Source organism: Condylura cristata, unplaced genomic scaffold, assembly GCF_000260355.1.
Source record: "Condylura cristata isolate star-nosed mole 26May11 unplaced genomic scaffold, ConCri1.0 scaffold00029, whole genome shotgun sequence".
Lineage (NCBI taxonomy): Eukaryota > Metazoa > Chordata > Mammalia > Eulipotyphla > Talpidae > Condylura > Condylura cristata.
The window spans coordinates 25,433,461-25,454,262 of record NW_004567130.1 but is presented as its reverse complement, the minus strand read 5'-3'; the positions used below and the strand labels follow the sequence as shown (position 1 = coordinate 25,454,262).

Sequence of the window (20,802 nt, the reverse complement as noted above, 5' to 3'; positions counted from 1 at the left end):
TGAGGGGGTCCAGGCCTTGCCTTGTGGTGACGCCTTCATAGCCGAGCCCCCCGCCCGTTCCCCTGCCCGAACCAGGAACTCTCCTCAGCAAGGAGAAGAGACGACAGTTACTCTGGTGTGTGAGTGTTCTCTGTGTAGTCGTCTGCATTTGTTAGAAATATGTGGAACTTGGTGATAACATCAGAGTAAGCGTAAAATACATAAATCTTCAGTCAACCGAGTGAAAAGACTTCTTGAAATGATGTGGGCATTGCCAGTTTCCACAAAAGCTTGCTGAAAGACCATTTTCATTCACTGAAGAACATTTTGGGATAAACTTGAGTTTTTATTAGGTTATTGTGGGAAGCTCTGAGTCATCACTAAGCTACAAGGGCCAACTTCATTCTGGTTTTATTAGGACTCTTCACAGTCTAAAGTTTATTAATCTATTCAGCCTTTGTTTGGGAATTCCTCACAAAATCTAACGTACAACTGTTCGTAAGTTGACGTTTCCTTGTGACTTCATGGTTTTACAAGGACCTAACAGTGCAAAGCTACAGAAGTCTAGTTTGTCAGGTTTTAATTGATTGTAAACAGGTTTAGGTGAGGAAAGGCACCATTGTAACATGTTATGTAACATCGGTTTTGTGCCAGATTTTGTAGCCTGTGCAGGTAAAGAGCTAATTCTTAAAGGGGCAAAGAACATTTATCTTCTACCTCCCTTCCCCTTCCACCCAGGAATTCTTAGCAGTGAAGGTGGCTGCCCTGTATCAGATAATACAGAAATAATGTTTGGCCTCATGCTCATTAGTTCTTTCAAGAGTTACACTGCAAATATAAAAACCACATTTGAAAATCAGAATAATTCAGGCTATGAAATAAAATTTTATGATCTGTAAAAATATTCAAACATGTGGGAGGTAGCTATGATATTTTTATTCTTGACTTTTTTTCAGGGGCTATTTTAAAAACCTTAAAATATAAAAACCAAAGCACAAAAAAAGGCATGACATTAAGTGAGAAAAGACTGCATAAGTTTTTACTATGTTTGAAAGCACCAACAAGCAAATGTTTGCAATCAAATACCAAACCTACCTACTTTCAAGTCGCAAAACTACAAGCCATGTTGACACACTCCAAGTGGCTACTGGAGTTGCCTTTATAAAGCCGGCAGAGCAAAGCGCTCCAGCGTGAGGGTAATGGGTCTAATGAGTTTTCCCTGCATAACTAACTCCTGCTCTGAAGTAGTACAGTGGACTTGAGTGAGTTACCTACACCTGACGAGCAGCTCGGGTTAGGTATGTGGGTATACAAGATGTTTTAAACAAGCCCATTCTCCATTTCAGGCGATCCGAGATAATTTCTAGCTTTATGTACTAAGTATGAGATCATGGTTGCGGTGCAACTGCCCCAGCAAATGGCCACCAGAGTGTTAGACTGCGGAGAAACTGCCGTTATTCGTGTCCTCATCACTGTCGCTCGCTGTGGCGAGACTCCCAAAAGGGTGGCTGCGGTGTTCTCGCTGATCAGGAGAAACGGCTCCAAAGAACATGCAAGAAAACTGGGGGAAAAGAGGAACTTGACTCAGTGAAAGCGAGTACTCAGTGCTCCCTTCAGTACACTGTCCCTATGGCCTCTGGCTTTGCGGGGGGCCCGGACGCCCACCCCCGAAAACAAAACCGCTGTCTTCAGGGGTGTGTTTTGGGGGTCAGTGATCTGCTTCTGACGCCTCTGCCTGGACCATCAGAATAAACCCCAGGGCTACGGGCAAACTGCAAGCTCCGCTCCGCCCCACCTCCCCTAGCCAGCAGCAGCCCTCCGGCCTCAGCACCAAACGATGGTCTCGTATTTAAAATACGTCAAGAGCCTCATCCCACTTTCAGACATCTGCTGGTGGCGCTCTGTGCTTGTCTCCATTCTTCTTAGTTCCCCAGTTCTACCTTTAAAAGCTGCTGGCGCCCGCTGCGCACCCCTCTTCCCCCAGAAACTTCTTAGTTTGGTCGCCAGAAATTGCCACAGCCTTAAGCCCATGACAGTGTTCATTCTTCACGTGAAAGTGCCTTTCTTCCACACCTTCCTCCTGCCACACTGCCCAGCTGACCCAGCCTCCGGCACAGGATCTCTCGTCCTCCGCTGCTCAAGTTTGAGGCCTGAGGAGTCTTTGGGGTGGGATGTCCTGTGCATGGGGGATGTTGAGCAGCAGGCTCCCGTCCAGCGTGTGACAGCCCACAGTGTGTCTGGTCATTGCCCAATGTCCCCCGTGGGCGTACTCGCCCCGGCTGAGAACCACTACTTTACATGACTGAAACGAATCATCTCTGCCAGGAGGTCTGGAAGCTGGAATTGGGATTTCATTCCATCCATTCTACTTGTTTGCTGCAACATCCAAAACTGAACTCGAGGTCTTAGTGTGCACCGAAGCTGTTTGATCACACCAGAGCCATCCTCCATCTTCCCTGTCACCCCACACAGCCACTACCGCCTTTATAGACACAAATACAGGCAGTCTGAATATAATGGTGCAGACAACTCCATTTATAACAGCAACAGAGAAGGTAAATTTAAGTTCACTGAGGAGTAAACTTAAATATGTAAAAGTTACCACAGAAAAACTTTGAAACGCTCCTGAAGAGACCAAGTAGATCTGAACAGTGGAAGTGCGCTGCCTGTTTGTGCACAGAGTGATGCAACAGTTTAAAGATGTCAGTTTCCCCCCATTTTAACAGAAATTTGAGGAAACTCCAATAAAAGAAAAACCAGATTTTTTTCTTAATGGAGCTAGATTAAGTTGCTATTAAAGTTCAAGTGAGGGCCCGCCCTCATGGTGCGCGGGTTAAAGCCAGCACTATGAAGCCAGCCACAGCCACTGCAGCACAAGGTTGATCCCCAACCTTGGAGCTGACCCACAGGGCGCAGCAGACCTCTCCTGTCACCCCTCTGCTCCCCTCAGCAGTGGACTTCCTCGATCTGCCTGTTCTGCTCCCACTCTGCCTCTCTGAATCCTTTCACAGCCCCTGCACCTCTGGCCTGTCTGCCAGTTCTGTATGTATAAATAAGTAAACCTTTAAAAAAAACAAAACTGAAGGGATATAAGAACAAAGAAAACAATGAGACTATTCATAGTAATGAAAATTAAATGTCTTTACATACATGAAAGGATGTTCAACCTCATAACTGGAGAGATGGAGGTTAAAACTACTCTGAGGGCCCTCCCTGGTGGCGCAGCGGGTCACAGCACAGCACTGAGAAGCTAAAGCCGCTTCCGCGTGAGTTCGATCCCCGCCTGCCCCGGAGGTGACCACAGGGCGCCGCAGACCTCTCCTGACCCGCCTGCTGCTCCCCTCAGCAGTGGACTTCGTCATCTGCCTGTTCTGCTCCCCACTCTGTCTCTGGGGAAGCCTCTCGCTGCCCCTGAGTTTCTGGCCTGTACCCCAGTTCTGTATGCACAAACAAATAAATCTTTAAAAAAAAAACACAACAAAAAAAACCACTACTCTGAGATTCTATTTCGCAGCTATTAGTGTGACAACATAGGGTGTCTGCCAGAGTGGAGACTGGAGAAAACAGACCCTCTGTCTATTGCATGAAGAAAGCCGACGGCCCCTTTGGAGAGGAATCCAGTAACACCTAACAGGACCACATATGCACTTAAGAAACTTACGGAATTTGCCTGAAGATACACTTACAACATAGGAAAGTGTATGTGCAAAAGGCATTGGTTGAAGCTTTGTAACTGCAAAATACCCCGGAGGTGAGAGTGAAGGAGTCTAAGAGCGCGGTTGAGTTAGCGGTGGCGCATTCCCACACCCCACACTACACAGCTGCTGAGGGGAAAAGTGAGAGACTGACACGGAGCAATTTCCAGAAACACTGTCAAGTGCAAAAAGCAAAGCGGAAAACAGCACTAACAGTATAAGGAATAAAAAAAATATGTATCTGCTCATTTGCGCAAAAAGAAACATGGTAAATGAGGAGCTAATGAAACATTCTCCTGAGGTGCCCTGCGCACAGGGCGCAAGCAGGGAGGGGCTTAGCGCAACAGGAAGCCGGCAAACCCTCCCAGTCTGATGGTCCCAAAGACAAGGACGGCGCCCAAAGCTCCAGGGTGACATCAGCAGACCGGAAGAAAAGACTAAGTAACCTTTGACATGCAGCATTTGAATATATGCTTTAGAGCTGAAGACAATAATATTCCTAAATCTCGAACCGCTAATTAGCAGGTTTGTTTTTCCAGGGGTGTAAGTTAGCAATCTTGAAACTATTAGAACACTTCCAAGAGGACGGAAAGTAAGTAAATATATTGTGGGTAATAAGAGCCAAGTTTCTCTTTGAAACACAAAAGGGTTGTAAGTTAGCAAAGTGGAGAGGCCGGCAGGGACCCGAGGGGACTGAATTCGGGTTGAAAGCATCAGTATGAATTAATGGGTGTGTGCGCATGTATATTTGCAGATACGTCTGTACACAAAGTGGCGTGTATGTGTCAACAAGTACCTGTATTTCCTTCCTCTTAAGAGAGCTTAGAAGAAATGAAACCCCAGTACAGAGAGCATCCCTAGTTCCCAGGAACGACTTCTGTTTACTATCTCCAGTCGGAGAAACCTAGAGAAATGGCTGATTCTGTGGCTGGCACAGGAGAGAGGCAAGTTAAGACTAGAGCACTTTCAGGTTCCAAGAGTAAGGAAGAGCTCAAAAAATGTTGGAGACATGTCAAAGGAACACAGGCACCAACCTGAAAAGACTCCCAGCAGCCTTAAGCATAATTGAATAACAAATAGTGAGGAAGGAAAAATTCTTAACATAGTCTTTCCTCTAATAAAGAGGGGGAAAAAGTAAAATCACCATTTGACAAACATCACTGTAGAAACTATTTTAGATTTAAAAATAGTAAATAAGCAAAAAGTGATGAGAAACAGAATATTTATATAGTCTCAAAGCCTCTTGCCACAAAACCTTCACTAATTAGTAACAGAAAAACAGGAACTCTCCAGTGGAGAGATGGGCAAGCGACAACTTCACCCGTCCAAGAGGGAAGTTAGGATCATCCGAGGGGGAGACGAGTCACTGCGAGCCTCCCAGCAACAAAGCATGACAACATAGCATACTCTTGTATTTTCACCAAAACACAGAACCTAAACTTAATCAGAGAAAAGCCAGGAGAAAAGTCAAATTCAGGGAAGGACAAGAAAGACAAAGGAAGGCTTAGAAAACTGTTCCCGGCTGGAGGAGACGCTGCTAGCCTGTGGCATTGACGTGCTCCGAACAAAGGACTTTGGGAAATCATTTATACCAGTTGCACAAGTGAGTCTGAATCTATTTCAAATTTTTTAAATTAAAAACTGATGTGTAGATGTGCTACTGTGTGCAAATGCTTGCCTAAGAAACACCTTTAAAAGGTAGAGTACAAAACCAACTTGTGATTGCTTCTGATTTTCTCTTATTTGTATTTCCCAATTTTTCTCCAGTGCTAATTGTACTGTTGCATAAAATGTCAGAGAAGGGTATATAGGTATGTAGGAAAATTGTTTCGCGATTTTTAAAAATGGCATTATTTTAGAATGAAAAGTTAAAACTAACAGAAGTGAACAAAGGAAGTAGGCCGTATTACTGTAAAAGATTTATAAGCACTGTAGTGCCTGCTGCATTAGTCTGCCCACAGGAGATGGCCTCTGGAGGGCAGGCCTGACTGTTCATCAAGAGATGCCGTTTACAGTCACACGCGGCTTGCACAACCAGTGCTGGCCTGAGAGGATACCTACCTGCTATTCCTGGCATAGGGGAGGAGGGAGGACAGGAGGAGGCCTGGTGAAGTTTGTATTAAACACCCCAGGGAAGCCCCAGAATGAGTAACCAGTGCAGTGCGAGCAGCAAAAACGCTCCAAGGTTTTCCAAGCCAGAAAGGGACCGTAGCAGTGACTAACATCTAAGAGCACTGACTGTGTATTATAACTCTTACATTTCTATTTACTGGCTGTTACTATCATCCCTATTTTACTGATAAAAATAAACCAAAGTAAATGTAAGTAGCTCGTTCCAGTCACACAGCGACAAAGTGGCAGAACAGGGACTTGCACCCAGAAATCCAAAGCCGGTGCTTTGCATCCCCATGTCTCACTGCAGATGTAAGGTTTGCACAGAATCTCCTCAAGACACTGTGGGAACAGGGTGGAGGAGAATGCAGGTGTGGAGGCCAACGGGAAGGCTCACTGTGCTTCAGGTAAATGACTTTCCCATAATGTAATTTCAGTTCTGTAGGCGTTTACCACATCAAGTAAGGTAACTAGCTACTTTTGAAAACAGATCTTTCTCACTAGAACTTTCGTGGCATCTAGGCAATTTGAAGAAGAGTGCAACTCCTGCAGTTCTTCACCAAAAGAGCTTACAGTTCATGTCACTTTTCTTGGTGGGGAAACTGGCCCTCTTAAGGAAAATTCAGGGAGGGGAAACCACAAGAAAATATCTTGAATTTATTGCACAATATGTGTCATTGAAAAACCAGGAAGTGGAAAAGCTTTTGTATAATGAAAAGAGATTGTAGTTTTCTCTTTAAGGTCAAGCTAGTCATTCGGAAGAGAGAATTCCCCTACGCGCAGGGCATCCCACAGGACATCTATGAACTTACCCATCAAGCTGAACGGTGAGTGAAGGCTGCTATCCTGAACGTCTTCAATACAGCATGAGATAACGACCTAAAAGTATGTCTCCTTTCAAATTTCTAATTCTAAGAAATTTGTATTTCCAAGTCAGTAATAATAGCAGCAGCAAAAAAGCTTGAATAAAACATTAATGTAAACTGCAAACGCAGACTATCTCTGAGACATTCTAAATTCTAATGACTCATGTGCATCTTCAATAGATTTCTTAAGGCTTAACACTACTGCATTCTGTGAAGCTTATCTCCCTCTTGTAAAATGTTGGTAATATAATGTGTTGTTAACTCGGATGTTATTAAGTAGGAATTTGTGATGTTTTGGGAGGTGAAATTTACGTTCGTACTAGTAGGAGCAAAGATTTCCCAACTAAATTTGAAAAACAAGAATAGAAAACATGTTTGCATGTGCTATCCACGTCTCCCAGCTCCATTCGTTAAAAAGGCTGCCTTTAGGAAACATAGAAAGCATTTTATAAAACAAATTGTGTGATTTTAGCATATTATTTGTATTCAAAGATAAACTGTATTCTGAGCAATAACTTATTGTTAAAAACAAGTGGCCCAAATCTCTACTTGAATGTACATTGTTAGAAATTACTACCTCGGCGATGTAGTTATTTTGGATCGACACTCTATAAATTGGTCTTTTCTGCACCCAGACTGGCTCCACCTCTCTCCTGTGAGAAAGTAGAGAGACTGGTTTTCAGATATTGGGGTGGCTGGAGCAGGAAGACTGCAAGGGAGGCGAGTGATGAGAGTCCTTGACGAGAGCTGGTCAGGCCCAACTTCCCCCCTTACCTTCCTGAGGTAAGGGGAGCCAGGCGCTTCCTCCGTGTCGCTGACGCTGCTTTCTGCAACTTCACAGACTTCTCCCATTGTCTTTTTCACTGCTGGGCTGCCACAGTTTGCCAGTGCAGACACTGGGGGTGTCTCTGTAGGACAGAATCTTTTAGCTGTTGTTTTTCTTGCTATATACTCTGGTGTGGCCTTGCTGGTTACATTTTCACCAGTGTTTGAATTTGAACGTGGCAGATCAGACCTGAAGTATTGATATGGATTAAATGAAAGAATTGTTTGCTCTGAAATACCTTATTTTTTTAATTGTGAGGGTGATCCACATGGCGCGGCAGACCTCTCCTGACCTGCCCGCTGCTCCCCTCAGCAGTGGACTTCGTCCATCTGCCTGTTCTGCTCCCCACTCTTTGAATTGTCTCACCACCCCTGCACCTCTAGCCTGTACCCCAGTTCTGTATACATAAATAAATAAATCTTAAAAAAATACAAGATGGACAAAATGAAAAACCTGAAAGACAGGAGCTAAATGTTAATAGTGTCGATCTCTAGATGCAATTATGGGTGAGCTTCATTTTATTCTTTTCTGCACTGTCCAAATTTCCCATGAATTTTCTTACTTCTATAGTGAAGCACTACTACTCCCATAAAGTTGAGTAAAAGAAGGAAAAGCAATGCCTACCACCACGACTGTAAAAAGCTAGTTCTAGCGAGTAACACAGATATCTCCATGAATCCTAACACTGTATCAGTCCCCAAAAACAATTACTAAAGATGGAAATGAGTTTGGGCAATGACTGTGGTAATCCACACAATCCTGTTAAATTCTGAGCTTAAGAGAAAAAAGTATCTAATGTAAGACTGGTGATAGCTCTATGTAGTATATGTTAGGTTTTACAATAGCTCTTCCTGCTTCAGTCAAAATATCTGAATTTCTTAAATTTTACTCAGTTGTTTCCTAAATGAATGCCACTGAATTATTTCAGAATAACATAGCAATAACTTACGCCCAACCAATAAAGGCATTAAAATACGGCCTCACCTTTTTCGCTTTTGTGAAAGACACGACGATTGTGGAGAAGATGCTCTGCTTGGCTCATCAGCCAATGTAGCCAAAATAAAGTTAGCTTCCAATAACATATCGTTAATACTTAGAGCCATAGGTCTAAAAAAAAGGCAGAGTCAAAAGAAACATCACATTTTCTGATGAACACTGGGAAATATTAGAAAATAATAACTCAGGAGTAAACACAAACATTGAAGGTGGAAGTCCTTTTTATCTTTTCACAAATTAACACAGTCCTAGGAGTTGAAGACCCCAAGAAAGCATCAGGCCCAATTTCATAAAATAGATCTATCTTTACCTAATCTCATTTGAATTTTAATTCTGAAGTATATGAAGTATCATAGTGTTAAGAGATTTAATTTGTCTAAGCTTTGTGGAGTTTCCTAATTAGGCAATTTATTCAGCACCATGTCAAATGTATGAATGCTTTCACTCTATAGCCCAGATCTTTTTCAATCAAATTATTAATTAAAAAGTGCCATGTTATGACATCTTTCAAAATTTTAGCCTGATCATTGCTACTAGTAACATTAAGAAATCCCTGAGGTTAGAATTAATTTCAAAGTGACCCAAATACTTATTATTGATATATTACAAAAGGAAAAGAAGAATCTCAGAAAGTTCCAAAGGACCTACTTCCCAGGAACGTCAAAATGAATAGATACAGGAGCATGTACAGCTTCTGAAAATGTCAGCATTCCCTGAAAGAAGAAAAATACTTGCAATGTTTATTTGAAAAAAAGTAAAACTTTTAATTTGACACAAGTTTTGTTTACCTTCAGTTCCTTGAAGCAAAATGTTATTTCAGTGTCAACTCCAATTTGAAAGATGTCAAACTCGTCTGGCCCAACAAGCATCTCACTGTACAGAGAATTGGTCAAATCTATTCAATTTTTTGTAGGAAAATAAAGAACAAAATTAGTTCCGGAGGTATTTGTTTTTTTTTTTTTTGTTATATTTTAATACAGAATTATAACCTCAAGTGTAGGCTAAAAGTAAACAAATATTTTGACAATTTCATTGAGAGGTGAGGTCTGATTATGTCTCCCCCTAGAATCTGGGTGGTTAGGTGCTCTGACTGTTCTGACCAGTGGGTCAGATATGGTGAGCAAACGGGTACTGTTTACTGGGAGCAGGCCTTAAGAGGAAGAGGCTAGCAGCCTCCACTCGGTCTCTATCCACTTCATGGTCTTGTACAGTCACTCCTGGAACTCAACTCAATTTTTTGGATCTCTTAAAAATGTAAATGAGGGTGGCACAGCGGGAGTTCGATCCCCACCTGCCCCGAGGAGATCCACATGGCCACAGGGCGCGGCAGACCTCTCCTGATTCACCTACTGCTCCCCTCAGCAGTGTACTTCATCAATCTGCCTATTCTGCTCCCCACTCATCTCTGGTGAAGCCTCTCACCCTCTGCATTTCTGGTCTGTACCCCAGTTCTGTATGAATAAATAAATAAATCTTTTTTTAAAAATGTAAGTGAGGGCCTGCCTGGTGGCCTAAGGTGTTAAGTTGCAGTGCTATGAAGCTATCTGCAGCCACTGCAACGTAAGTTCGATCCCTAACCAAGAGTTAACCCATATGGCGCAGCAGACCTCTCCTTCTCATGCCTGCTGCGCCCCCCCAGCAGTGTTCAGTCGATCTGCCTGCTCTGCTCCCTATTCTGTCTCTAGTGAATCCTCTCACCTGCCCACTCCCCCAGCCACCTCTGGCCTACACCCCAGCTCTTATGAGCATAAATAAATAAAATAAATCTTGTAAATTATCTTACTACATCTTATAACATTTTTTAAAGATTTATTTATTTATTTATCCATGCATGCATGCATAGAAGAATTGGGGTATAGACCAGAGGTGCAGGGGTGAGAGGATTCAACAGAGACAGAGTGGGGAGCAGAATAGGCAGATGGATGAAGTACACTGCTGAGGGGAGCAGCGTCAGAGACAGTAGAGGTCTGCTATGCCATATCCCGACTGGGATTAAACTCAGTTTGCAGAGGTGGTAGCCTGAGACTTAACGTGACAAGGTAGGTCCCCACTTAATACATTTTAAACAAAAATAAATATTATGCCACTAATATTTACTGTATGTTTAATAATCCAGAAAGTCAGAAATAGTGTTCCATCAAAACACTGATAGATATAATCCTTACCCATTGATTCCTCATTAGAACTCTTAAGGCAAACATTTAGTGGAGTAACAGCAAGGGTAATTTCCTCTTGACTCGATGTAAAAAGAACAATTGCATCAGCAAGCACTCTATAAAATGTAAAGGAAAGTAATATATTGTTTCAAAAGCATAAATGATCATATTGTCCACCTGTATAAATGAAATCTTTCATCTGTAAAAAAAATAAGTTACTGGTATAGAGTCAGGAAGGTGTACACGAGGCCTGCTGGGCTGCCATATTAGTAGATTCTAAAAGTGTAGCTGCATTTGGCGGGTAAGAGAATAGTAAAGCACATTCTTAGTAAAATACGTGAAAGCTACAGAACAAAATGTCTTTAAGTCGATGTTTTTATGCCAATATAATTTTTAAAAATTGGCCTGGGCTCACTTCCTAAGAGACCAGAGCAGGGCACACTTGGACTAGAGCAGGGTGAACATTCCTGGCGCCCCAGGGGAGGAGGGAGGAGGCTTGTACGTGGGCAGCTGCTTCTGTTCTTTCCCTCTGTTCCCACTAGAGTATTAGCTGCACTGTCAATGTCATGTTGCCACCCTGATGCCCCTTCATTCCAGCTTCCCTTGATTGAGATGTAATTAACAATGATACAATTCACAGACCTCACGGTGATTTACATTGGCCTAGTGACCAAGGGTGTCCAGCATTTGCTCATGCACTTAAGTCACATATTCTTTCTAGGGAAATAAAGGTCCGTTTAAACTCATTTTTATTTAGGTTACTTGTCTTTACTATTGTAAGTCTGGACGACTTTTGAAATTGAGGTGTTGTTAGATAAAAATGAGATTCTTAGAATTTTTGTAATGTTTGTGTTAGCCTGATGCTAGTGTTTCTTGATGCCAAAATATCAGGAACATGACCAACTTCATCTGGGATGTTTCCTGTTAAGGGGCAGGTGTTGTACAAAATACCAAATAGCCTGATACAAAAATGACAAGGTACGTATGCAATTGAAAAAGGAGGAAAAATACACATTGCAATTAATACATGAAAAAATGCTCAAATGTCCTAATAATAACAAAGAAGATCTAACAATGCCATTTTCTACCTATCAGGTTGGGAAAAATTTTAAAGATCAATCATATCCTTCCTTCACTTAGAAAGATTCTCCTATGCGTTTGGTAGGAATGTAAATTGGCACGAACTTTACAATTTTGCATGTTAGTCAATATGCATGCAAATTTTAAACTAGTCTAAGTTTAACCGGCAGTTTCATTTCTTTTTTTTTTTTTAAAGATTTATTTATTTGTGCATACAGAACTGGGATACAGGCCAGAGGCTCAGGGGCGGCGAGAGGCTTCACCAGAGACAGAGCGGGGAGCAGAACAGGCAGATCTACGAAGTCCACTGCTGAGGGGAGCAGCGGGCGGGTCAGGAGAGGTCTGCCGCGCCATGTGGTCACCTCCGGGGCAGGCGGGGACCGAACTCAATGCGGAAGCGGCTCCAGCTTCTCAATGCTGTGCTCCAACCCGCTGCGCCACCAGGGAGGGCCACATTTCTAAAACTTACTTTGGGTAGCTTAGAAGATGGCCCCCAAGGTCATCCCCTTCTCCTTAATAGGGGCTTGGCCTGGAGCTTTGCTTCTACAAAAAGGGCAGAAGTGATGAGACGATAGTGGGAAGTCCCCCATCTCGGTGCGTGTGTCTGCGTGTGGCGGCCAGCCGCCATGTGGTGAGGACACTCAGACAGTAGGGAGACGTGCTTGTGGGGCAGCGAGGCTGAGCAGCCCATGCGTACGCTTCGGAAGTGGATCTTCTGCAGTCTCTTGCCTGCCACGTCAGTGAGCGTGAAAGTGAATCTCCCATGTCCAGCATTTAGATGCGATCACAGCCCTGGCTGACAGCTTAACTTCAACCTCAGAGGCCACAAGTCAGAAGCCTGCATCTGAGCCATACTTACTACTATGAAGTAATAGCATGTCCTTTTCTAAAATTGGGGAAATTTGTTCCACAGCATTAGATAGCTAATACACTATCCTATGTACTACTGGGAGCATTGTTTGTGAGAGCAAAAGTTGGGAAAACCTACTTTTTCAGTAACAGGATAAGAAGTAAGTATGATGGTTAAGTCACACAATGAAAACCTATGCAATCGTTAAAAAGAATAAGGATTTAAGCGAACTGATAGAAGATTCTAAAAGCAAATTGCCAAACAAGAATAGTGGGGCATTTTCCTTAGGGGGAAAAAAAAAGCTTAAGTATGTATTTAATATGTGATATAAACTTGAGAGACAGAAATAGACATCCAGAAGCCAGAGGAAAAAAGAAGAGTGACAGACTGGCTATACATAGGAAATGCTCCAGATTGACATACATCAAGCTCTTCATAGCTGCTACCCATGCCCGCCAGAGGCATGGAATACGGAAACAAACTTAATCTCCTTTACAAGCCTCTGTACATTTTAGACATAGTGCAGGGGTCATATGTTGCTTCTGTAATTTAAAAATCTTTTGGCTCACAAAATAATTAATGTTTAATGCTAACTAAAAAATTGGGTGCATTTTCACTGACAAATAAGCCCAAGTCATTCTCTAGATAAAAAAACAAAGACAAGACCACTTAGGGATAAAATTAGTTTATAGCAAAAATGTTAAAATTTCGTTGAGCTGTGTGTTTTAAGAATGACAGAAGGCATTATAGAAGTGCAAAAAAAAAAATGATCAGGCAGTATATATTTCTCTTGGTATCACTTGCTGTAGAAAGCCACTAATGGGATATTTTAGAAAGTTCTTAGCCACTGAATTATTATGGCTACCATTAGACAATTATCTGCTATTACCTCTCTCAAGGTTTCAGCTTGACCCTAGAACATAGTTTCTCCAAGTCAAGTGCTAGCTTTAAAAAAAACGTTACTTATTTAAAAAAAAATTTATAATAGTTTATTTATATATATTTTTGTGCATTTTTCCATCTCAGTTGCAATCCCCTTGGGCTTCCCATCACCAAATCACCCGTGTGCCTTCACCATAGTCCATTGCATTTCCCTCCCCCCACTGTTTTTGATCCCATACCCCATGCCACCCCCAGAAAATGTCCTCTGGTATATAGTTGTTATAGTCATATTATTATTATTTTCTTCCCTGGTCCTTTATACTCCTGCTATGAGTGAAACCATCCGGTATTTTTCCTTTACTTTCTGGCTTATCTCACTAAACATGATCTTTTCCAGCTCCATCCATGTTGCTGCAAAAGACATGTGTTTCTTTTTTTTTTTTAGTTGCTGAGTAATATTCCATTGTGTATATGTAAAAAAGGTTACTTATTTTAAAGCTCCAGGGCATTAATTTTTTTTTTCCTTTTCGACCACACTATAGTAAAAAAAAAAAAAAAAAGAAAAGAAAAATAACAGAATCCATTACCTTGGCTGAATCATTAGTGTATTAGTGCACATATTCTTTTCAAAAATAACTTGCAAAGGTTGACTTTCTTCAAAACACACATTATGAGTTCTTTTAACACCTTAAAAAGAGTAAAGCAACCTATTAATTCTAAGTTTAAAATGAACAGATTTAAAAGCTTTTAGGTTTCACAAACTAAAATAATAAAATTAAAGTAACACTATGGGCCTCCCTGGAAGCACAAGGGGTTAGGGTCAGTGCTCTGAAGCTCCAGCAGCCACGGCAGCATGAGTTTGATTCTCAGCCAGGGAGGGGACCCACATGGAGCAGCAGGCCGCTCCTGTTTCTCTGCTGTTCTCTTCAGCAGTGTGTTTCCGTCTGCTGGTTCTGCACCCCTCTATCTGTGGTGGATCCTTTCATACACAGCCCCCCACACCTCTGTCCTACACCCCAGCTCTTGTATGCATAAATAAATATTTAAAAAATAAGGTAACATTTGCTATCCAGCAGAAGCACCGTTCCTTAAGAAAATGTGTTTACTGCCCCCTAGTGGGCACCATGCAACAAGCCACAACCCCTGCTCATACTGGCCCAAGAATTCCCAGATTGTTTGGAAATACACATAATTATTGAAATTGTGTGTAAAATAGTGATTGCTCACAACAGATTACATATGTATGATTTTAAACGTATTTCTATCTAGGACTTTTGAAATTAGGCCTGAATTCTTTCCCTCTGAAATCACTCCCTTTTGTTCACTGGACATAAGAGGTGAGGCTCTCACTCCTGACTGTGAAAGAACAGCACGTAGGCAAGCCGCTGCTGGAAGTCATCTTATCATTACTTTATAACAAAAGCTGGACTCAGGATAAAAAACATGTAGGAAAGTAGAGCTGAGAGAATTTTTTAAAGAATAAGAAAAAGAAGCAGCAGCTGCGCTGCCTGGATTAAGCCAGACTATGACCTACCCCATTTAAAAAAAAGATTTACTTATTTATGCGTACAGAGCTGGAGGACAGGCCAGAGGAACAGGGGGCAGGGAGAGGATTCACCAGCGACAAAGTGGGGAGCAGAACAGGCCGACTGATGAAGTACTGCTGAGGGGAGCAGCTGGGGAGGGTGGGGGGGTCAGGAGAGTTCTGCCGCACCATGTGGTCACCTCCGGGGTGGGGATCGAACTCATGCTGCAGTGGCTTTAGCTTCTTAGTGCTGTGCTTTAAGCTGCTGTGCCACCAGGGAGGGCCCAGATTATCCCATTTAACAGAGAAAAAATGAAGTAAATATGTGTATATTAAACTCTTAATAAAAGCATCAACAGAAATGTAAAATAAAGTTGGGAAATGTAAAATAAATTATAATACTAAGAAGACCTTGCATAAGACTACTCACTACAGAAAATGATTTAGACCTGTAGTCTAAATACCATAGTCTGTAAAGCATACAATTCTGTTAACTTCAAATAAAATAGCAATCACATAGAAAGAATGTGCCAGGGACTCTTTTAAACATCTTAGAGCTATCACTTCCTAAAGTTCCTTGAATCTTCATGAAAATGTTAGGAGTCTGGCACTAAAACTGTTCTTGTTTTACATATTGAGACACTGAGTCACAGAGATGTCAAATAATTTACTCAAGGTCTCAGCAAGGAAGAACTAGAGAGAATTCCACTCCAACCTGTGGTGCTCAGGTCTATCCTCTTATCAACACACTACGTATATTTAAACATGGAAGTCGTATGAGTATGATATTTGAGTAGCTGCCATGTGAGGGTGGAGATCTGTTTTACAACTGGGTGTAGCAGAGTGACTGAACGAAGGCTTTGGATCCCAGCGCTGTGGCTCAAGTCCGGGTTCTGCAGCTTACCAGCTTTGTGCCCTTAGGTCAGTTACTACTCCTTTTTGGGGTCAGATATAATACTGTCTCCTACACAGCTTTCATGACAGGTGGCCATTCTTTTTCTTAACAGGGAACATTTGTAGTTTAGTCCAAATACACAGAGCACCAGTTTATCTTAGGACAATTATTTGAATTGAAATGGACATTTAAAAAAATTGTATGCAGGAAAAGTTTTTGCCACTGAAAAGTTAAAAATACTCAACCACAAAACTAAGCATACTTAGTAAAAATACTCATAATACTCAACCACAAGACTAAGCAAATTCTAAGCAACAATGCCTTGAGAGGTCTTGACATGCCTCTGAAATATTCTAAATGTAAGAAACATAAGACATTAACAGAGTCTAACCTGGACTCTCAGGTTTTAAATGTTAAAATTATTTCATCTTTTTAAAACTAGTTTAAATTATACCTACCATGTTTGTAGAAGAACTGAATAACTACTTTGCATGTATCAGATCTGGTGAATATTTTGCATCTCTCTACATTTCTTTCGAGGGAATTCAGACATCTAAAGATGGGCAGGATTGACTGTAACACAAATACATTTTAGAACAGTATAAACTTAATATGGTGGTTTGATTTGTTTTAAAAACTGACAAAAGAAGAACATGTAGATTTATAAAGGAATAGATTTGTTTTGCAAGCCATTTAAACCAAGCATTAAGTATAGATGTTACATCTCACAGAACAGGTATTTCTATAACAGAAGACAAAACCCTTGTCAATTATATTTACTTTCATTCCCAGTTTGCAATTTAAATTTGATGCTTTATCATTATCATTCATTTTCGCTGGGGTTGTCCATTGATAATGTTGAAAAAACACAGGAGAGAAGACGATACATCCATATGCTGACCGACAGGAATTCACAGATCTTAGAGCAAGCTGGAAAAATTAAATTATAGCCATTTAGGAGATCAACTTCCTTCAAATGATTAATTTAAAAAATTATATATAACATCACAATTAAATGTGTTTAAAATGCGTGCATATATGTGCTAAATTTCACAAATACATTATAAAACATACAGTATGGACTACATTTACAGTGTATATTGAATTTACATGTGTACATACATGTATGTGTCTACATTGAGTACACAGAGGCATGACATCTAAAATCTTGCATGCTGACATGATAAAATTTTAAAGCCTACATGGGCCTTAACTTCAACATACAAAGTGGCAGAAGGCAAAATAAAAGGTAGTAAAAAGATTGCAGCAGATTATAAAAAGTGACAAACCGATACTCAGCTTCAACCAACTACAGTCATGGGATATGGGCCCAAAATTATCAGGTCTTATGAGTTTTCAAGAGATGCAGGAAATTTGGGTTTTTGTGTGGACTCTCAAATTTTTAAGTGTTAGAATTCATTTCATTTGTTTAAAAAAGCACAGTGCTACTGCTGGTGGGAATGCAAACTAGTACAACCACCATGGAAAACTGTTTGGCAGTTCCTCAAACTGCTAAAAATGGAGCTTCCATATGAAGCAATCCCACTTCTAGGTATCTACCCAAAGGACACAAAAACACTGATTCAAAAGACACCTGCACCCCCAAGTTTATTGCTGCTTTATTTACAGTTGGAAAGACATGGAAACAACCCAAATGCCCAAAAGAAGATGACTGGATTAAAAAGATGTGGTACCTGTACACAATGGAATATTACTCAGCAACCAAAAAAAGAAACACATGTCTTCTGCAGCAACATGGAGGAGATCATGCTTAGTGAAATAAGCCAGAAAAAAAAAGGGGAAATACCAGATGGTTTCACTCATGGCAGGAGTATAAAGGACCAGGGGAGAAAATAATAATAATAACAATGAATAACTACATACCAGAGACATTTTACGGGGGTGGAGTGGAGTGGGGAACGGGATCAAAAATGGGGGTGGGAGGAAATGCACTGGACTATGGTGATGGCACACGGATGAACTGGTGGTGGGAAGCCCACGGGGATTACAACTGAGATGGAAAAAGGCACAAAACGATGTAAAAATAAACTATTACATTATTTTTAAAAATTACAACTTAAAGAATTAAATAGCAAAGCAAAGATTAAAAAAAAAAAAAAAGCACAGTGCTAGTCCTCCCCCTGCCCCCAAATCTGCAAGCCATCTCTAACTTCTTGAACACCAGTTTGTGGTTTCTGGTTTAAATTGTGTTTACCTGCCTGGTTATGTCTACTAGGCTCAACATATATCATTGTTATCAAATGGTGTCAGGCCTCCCTGGTGGCACAGGGGTTAGTCTCAGCACTCTGGAGCTCTCTCCAGGCACTGAGATAATGAGTTCAATCCCTAGGCAGGGAGCTGACCCACATGGTGGGTCTAGCCCACTCTCCCCTCGGCAGTGACTTCAGTAGATCTGCCTGTTCTGATGCCCTCTGTGTCTCTGGTGAATCCTTTCCCCCACCCCACACCTCTGGCCAACACCCCCATTTTTGTATGCATACCTAAATAATTCTTTAAAATAAATAAAATCAAAATGTTAAAGAAGGGACAGTTAAAATTTCTGTATTTCTTAGTTAATATTGGTCTGGACAGGGATCTTTAAACATCTTTTGCCTTAATAGAGGTTAACTTTATTACTTACACCTTGTTCAGATGGATCTAGCCACAGCTCATCACTAATTCGTGAAAGAGCTTGGATTGCTTTTCCAAATACTGTGGAGAAAAAGAAAGGTGCAGTTTACATTCTTTCTAATAATAAGAACAAATCATAGGACTACGTTGCCATTCAGACAAATCCACAAAGAATAGTTTCCTGCACTGCTACAATGCTGTAAGAAATGCAGAACAGGGATCTCCCTGGTGGCGCAAGGGATAAAACTGCACAACTGTGAAGCTGTCCGCAGCCCCTGCAGCATGAGTTTGACTCTCAGCCAGGGAGGGACCCCCAGGGCACAGCAGACCTCTCCTGCCTCACCTGCTGCTCCCCTCAGCAGTGCATTTCAGTAGATCTGCCTGTTTTGCTCCCCAGACTGTCTAGGGTGAGTCCTCTCACCCCCTGTGCCTCTGGCCTGTACCCCAGCTCTTGTATGCATAAATAAATACATCTTTTTAAAAATTCAGTATAATATCCTTGGGAGAATGTCAGACATGTACTAAGCATTTATCAATAAAGAATGAAATGCCACAAAATTCTTCCTTTTTGTATGTTCGCAGTGTCACATGGCACTATTGTGGCAGGCAGTTTCTATCCAATGTATTTTCAAATTTGGTTTAATATATCACCCTAACCCAAATCATGAAAACAAGTGTGTGGAGAAGATGGTTTGAAGGGTTTTGCTAACTTCATAGTTGGCAATGTCAAAACAAGCCATGAGAAAAAGTTAGAGACATTCAAAATGCATTTCTGATGTTTGAGGGTAATATGGAAGATGCCAGATTTCCCCAGCAAACACACGTAGAAAGAGAGGTCAGGGCTGGATGGTCTCATCAGGCATGCCGCTGTTATGAATAAGTAAAAATGTGGCAAATGGATGTTGGATGCCACTTACATCCAGTAAGTGAATGGCCACATCAATTAAAAGTAGAAAAAAGGAAAAAAATTCCAGAAAATCGGACAGTGCTTACCAGTCAGAAATGTGTGAGTTGGGGACCTGGGTCTCAGAGTGAGACACAAGAATCAGAAGTAGGGAGGGGAGCTGGGAGAGAGAGAGGCACCTGTCGCTCTTACTGCACCTGTGGCTCTCACGGCCTCTTCCTGGATCTGCCTAAGGCTGACCTTTCATTCGGCCAGTGACTATTTAACTGAGCACCTAGTAGGTCCCAGAGACAACCCAAGGCATCAGCAAGACAAGAAGTGCCTGCCTTTGTCGTGTTTGCATCCTAGAAGGAAAAACAAAATCAAACAACTGTGCGCAGAATTGCTCATGGAGCAGCGAGGCGCACACCCGAGAACCCTGAGGACTGGGAACGGCAGCTGGTAAGAGGGCGCTTCCTTTCCGCGCCGCCCTGTGCCACAGGGTCTGCAGACTGGGACCACCAGGACACCCGATACCTTTCTGTGCCCTGTCCGGTGGCAATCTGCAGGAGCTAGTGCTCTTCCAGATAGACTTTCTGGGCGGATGTACGTGCTCCGAGTACACTCATCGGAACGTCCCGCGTCGCCCGCATTCCCGAGTTCGTTTCCTCCCTGCGGGCTCAGTAACGATGCCCTTGCTCCCATCTTACAGATGAGGAGACTGAGCCCGAAGGGACCCACCGCTTTGTGCCAGTGAAACTACGCAAGCATGGCGGGGCCTGGACTAAACGCCAGGCTTATGCTTTTCTTGCAGACACCAACATTCGTCTCCCGTGCTGGCATTAACCTGCCCCCGACTCTCCCCCTGGAGTCTTAGCCCCCGGAGTTCGAGACCCGCACCCGCCGCCTCAGTCCTGAGGCGCAACCTCACGTCAGGGCCACACGTGAAAATAAAAGTTGTGCGTCAACAAAAGGAGAGCGCCCTCCTCGACGACCCCATGAAGTCAGACTTGCTCTTTTCTACCCAAGGAGGCAAGAAAGGCCGCGGCACCTTTCACGTGACTGCCGCTCATCGCGCACTTCAGCATGGCCGCGGGCGCCGCAGCGGGTCACGCGGCGTCCCTCAGGTCGACGGCCGCCGGTGCCCGGATGTTGCCCGCGCATCTCCGCGCTGCACGGTCGCAGCCTGCGTCCGCCTGCAGGAACTCTCAGGCGCCAGCTTCGCTTTTCGGCGGGGAAGGGCCCGTGCGGGCCCCCGTCAGGCGGTCTCCTCCCGACCCCGTCTCTCATTGGCTGGGCGCGAGGGGGCGGGGCGCCGAGAAGCCTGAGGAAGAGGGCGGCGGCGGCTGTGCTGACTGAGCGGAGCCCAGTGACAGGATGGTGAGGATGGCAGCCGCGGCGAGCGAGGCCCGGCTCTCGGCCCGGG

At 42.7% G+C, this 20,802-nt stretch overlaps 2 protein-coding genes across 6 annotated transcripts in view; one reads left to right on the top strand and one right to left on the bottom strand.

Annotated features, from left to right (window-relative positions):
• Positions 1-937: 937 nt before the first annotated feature.
• On the bottom strand, positions 938-20,653 carry RAD9B (RAD9 homolog B (S. pombe)). 4 transcript variants are annotated; one of them, XM_012731132.1, is made up of 12 exons: positions 20,428-20,653; positions 18,504-18,574; positions 16,643-16,792; positions 16,321-16,435; positions 14,030-14,129; positions 10,640-10,746; positions 9,263-9,369; positions 9,123-9,187; positions 8,463-8,585; positions 7,427-7,667; positions 7,230-7,305; positions 6,632-6,665 (listed from the first exon to the last, which is right to left on the bottom strand). In XM_012731132.1, the coding sequence occupies exons 1-11, from the start codon at positions 20,462-20,464 to the stop codon at positions 7,261-7,263; spliced, it is 1,161 nt and encodes a 386-aa protein (XP_012586586.1). In that variant the 5' UTR covers positions 20,465-20,653; the 3' UTR covers positions 6,632-6,665; positions 7,230-7,260. The 4 variants fall into 4 exon arrangements, with proteins under 4 accessions (XP_004690840.1, XP_012586587.1, XP_012586586.1 ...); XM_004690783.2 differs by lacking the exons at positions 6,632-6,665; positions 7,230-7,305 and adding an exon at positions 938-1,540 and having other exon boundaries at positions 20,428-20,641; XM_012731131.1 differs by lacking the exon at positions 6,632-6,665 and having other exon boundaries at positions 7,121-7,305.
• Positions 20,654-20,669: 16 nt separating this feature from the next.
• Positions 20,670-20,802, top strand: part of VPS29 (vacuolar protein sorting 29 homolog (S. cerevisiae)) — a 7,533-nt gene continuing 7,400 nt past the window's right edge. For both annotated transcript variants that reach the window (XM_004691062.2, XM_004691061.2), the window contains exon 1: positions 20,670-20,756. In XM_004691062.2, coding sequence (XP_004691119.1) covers positions 20,754-20,756 — 3 coding nt within the window. In that variant the 5' untranslated portion in view covers positions 20,670-20,753. The remainder of the gene's footprint in view (positions 20,757-20,802) is intronic.

Coding starts and splice junctions, on each gene's coding strand:
- RAD9B (XM_004690783.2), bottom strand. CDS start 20,464: ATGCTGAAGTGCGCGATGAGCGGCAGTCACGTGAAAG. Junction 9,370..10,639: donor TTCTAATGAGGAATCAATGG/GTAAGGATTATA, acceptor AAAATTGAATAG/ATTTGACCAATTCTCTGTAC. Junction 8,586..9,122: donor CATTTTGACGTTCCTGGGAA/GTAGGTCCTTTG, acceptor CCTTTTTTTTAG/ACCTATGGCTCTAAGTATTA.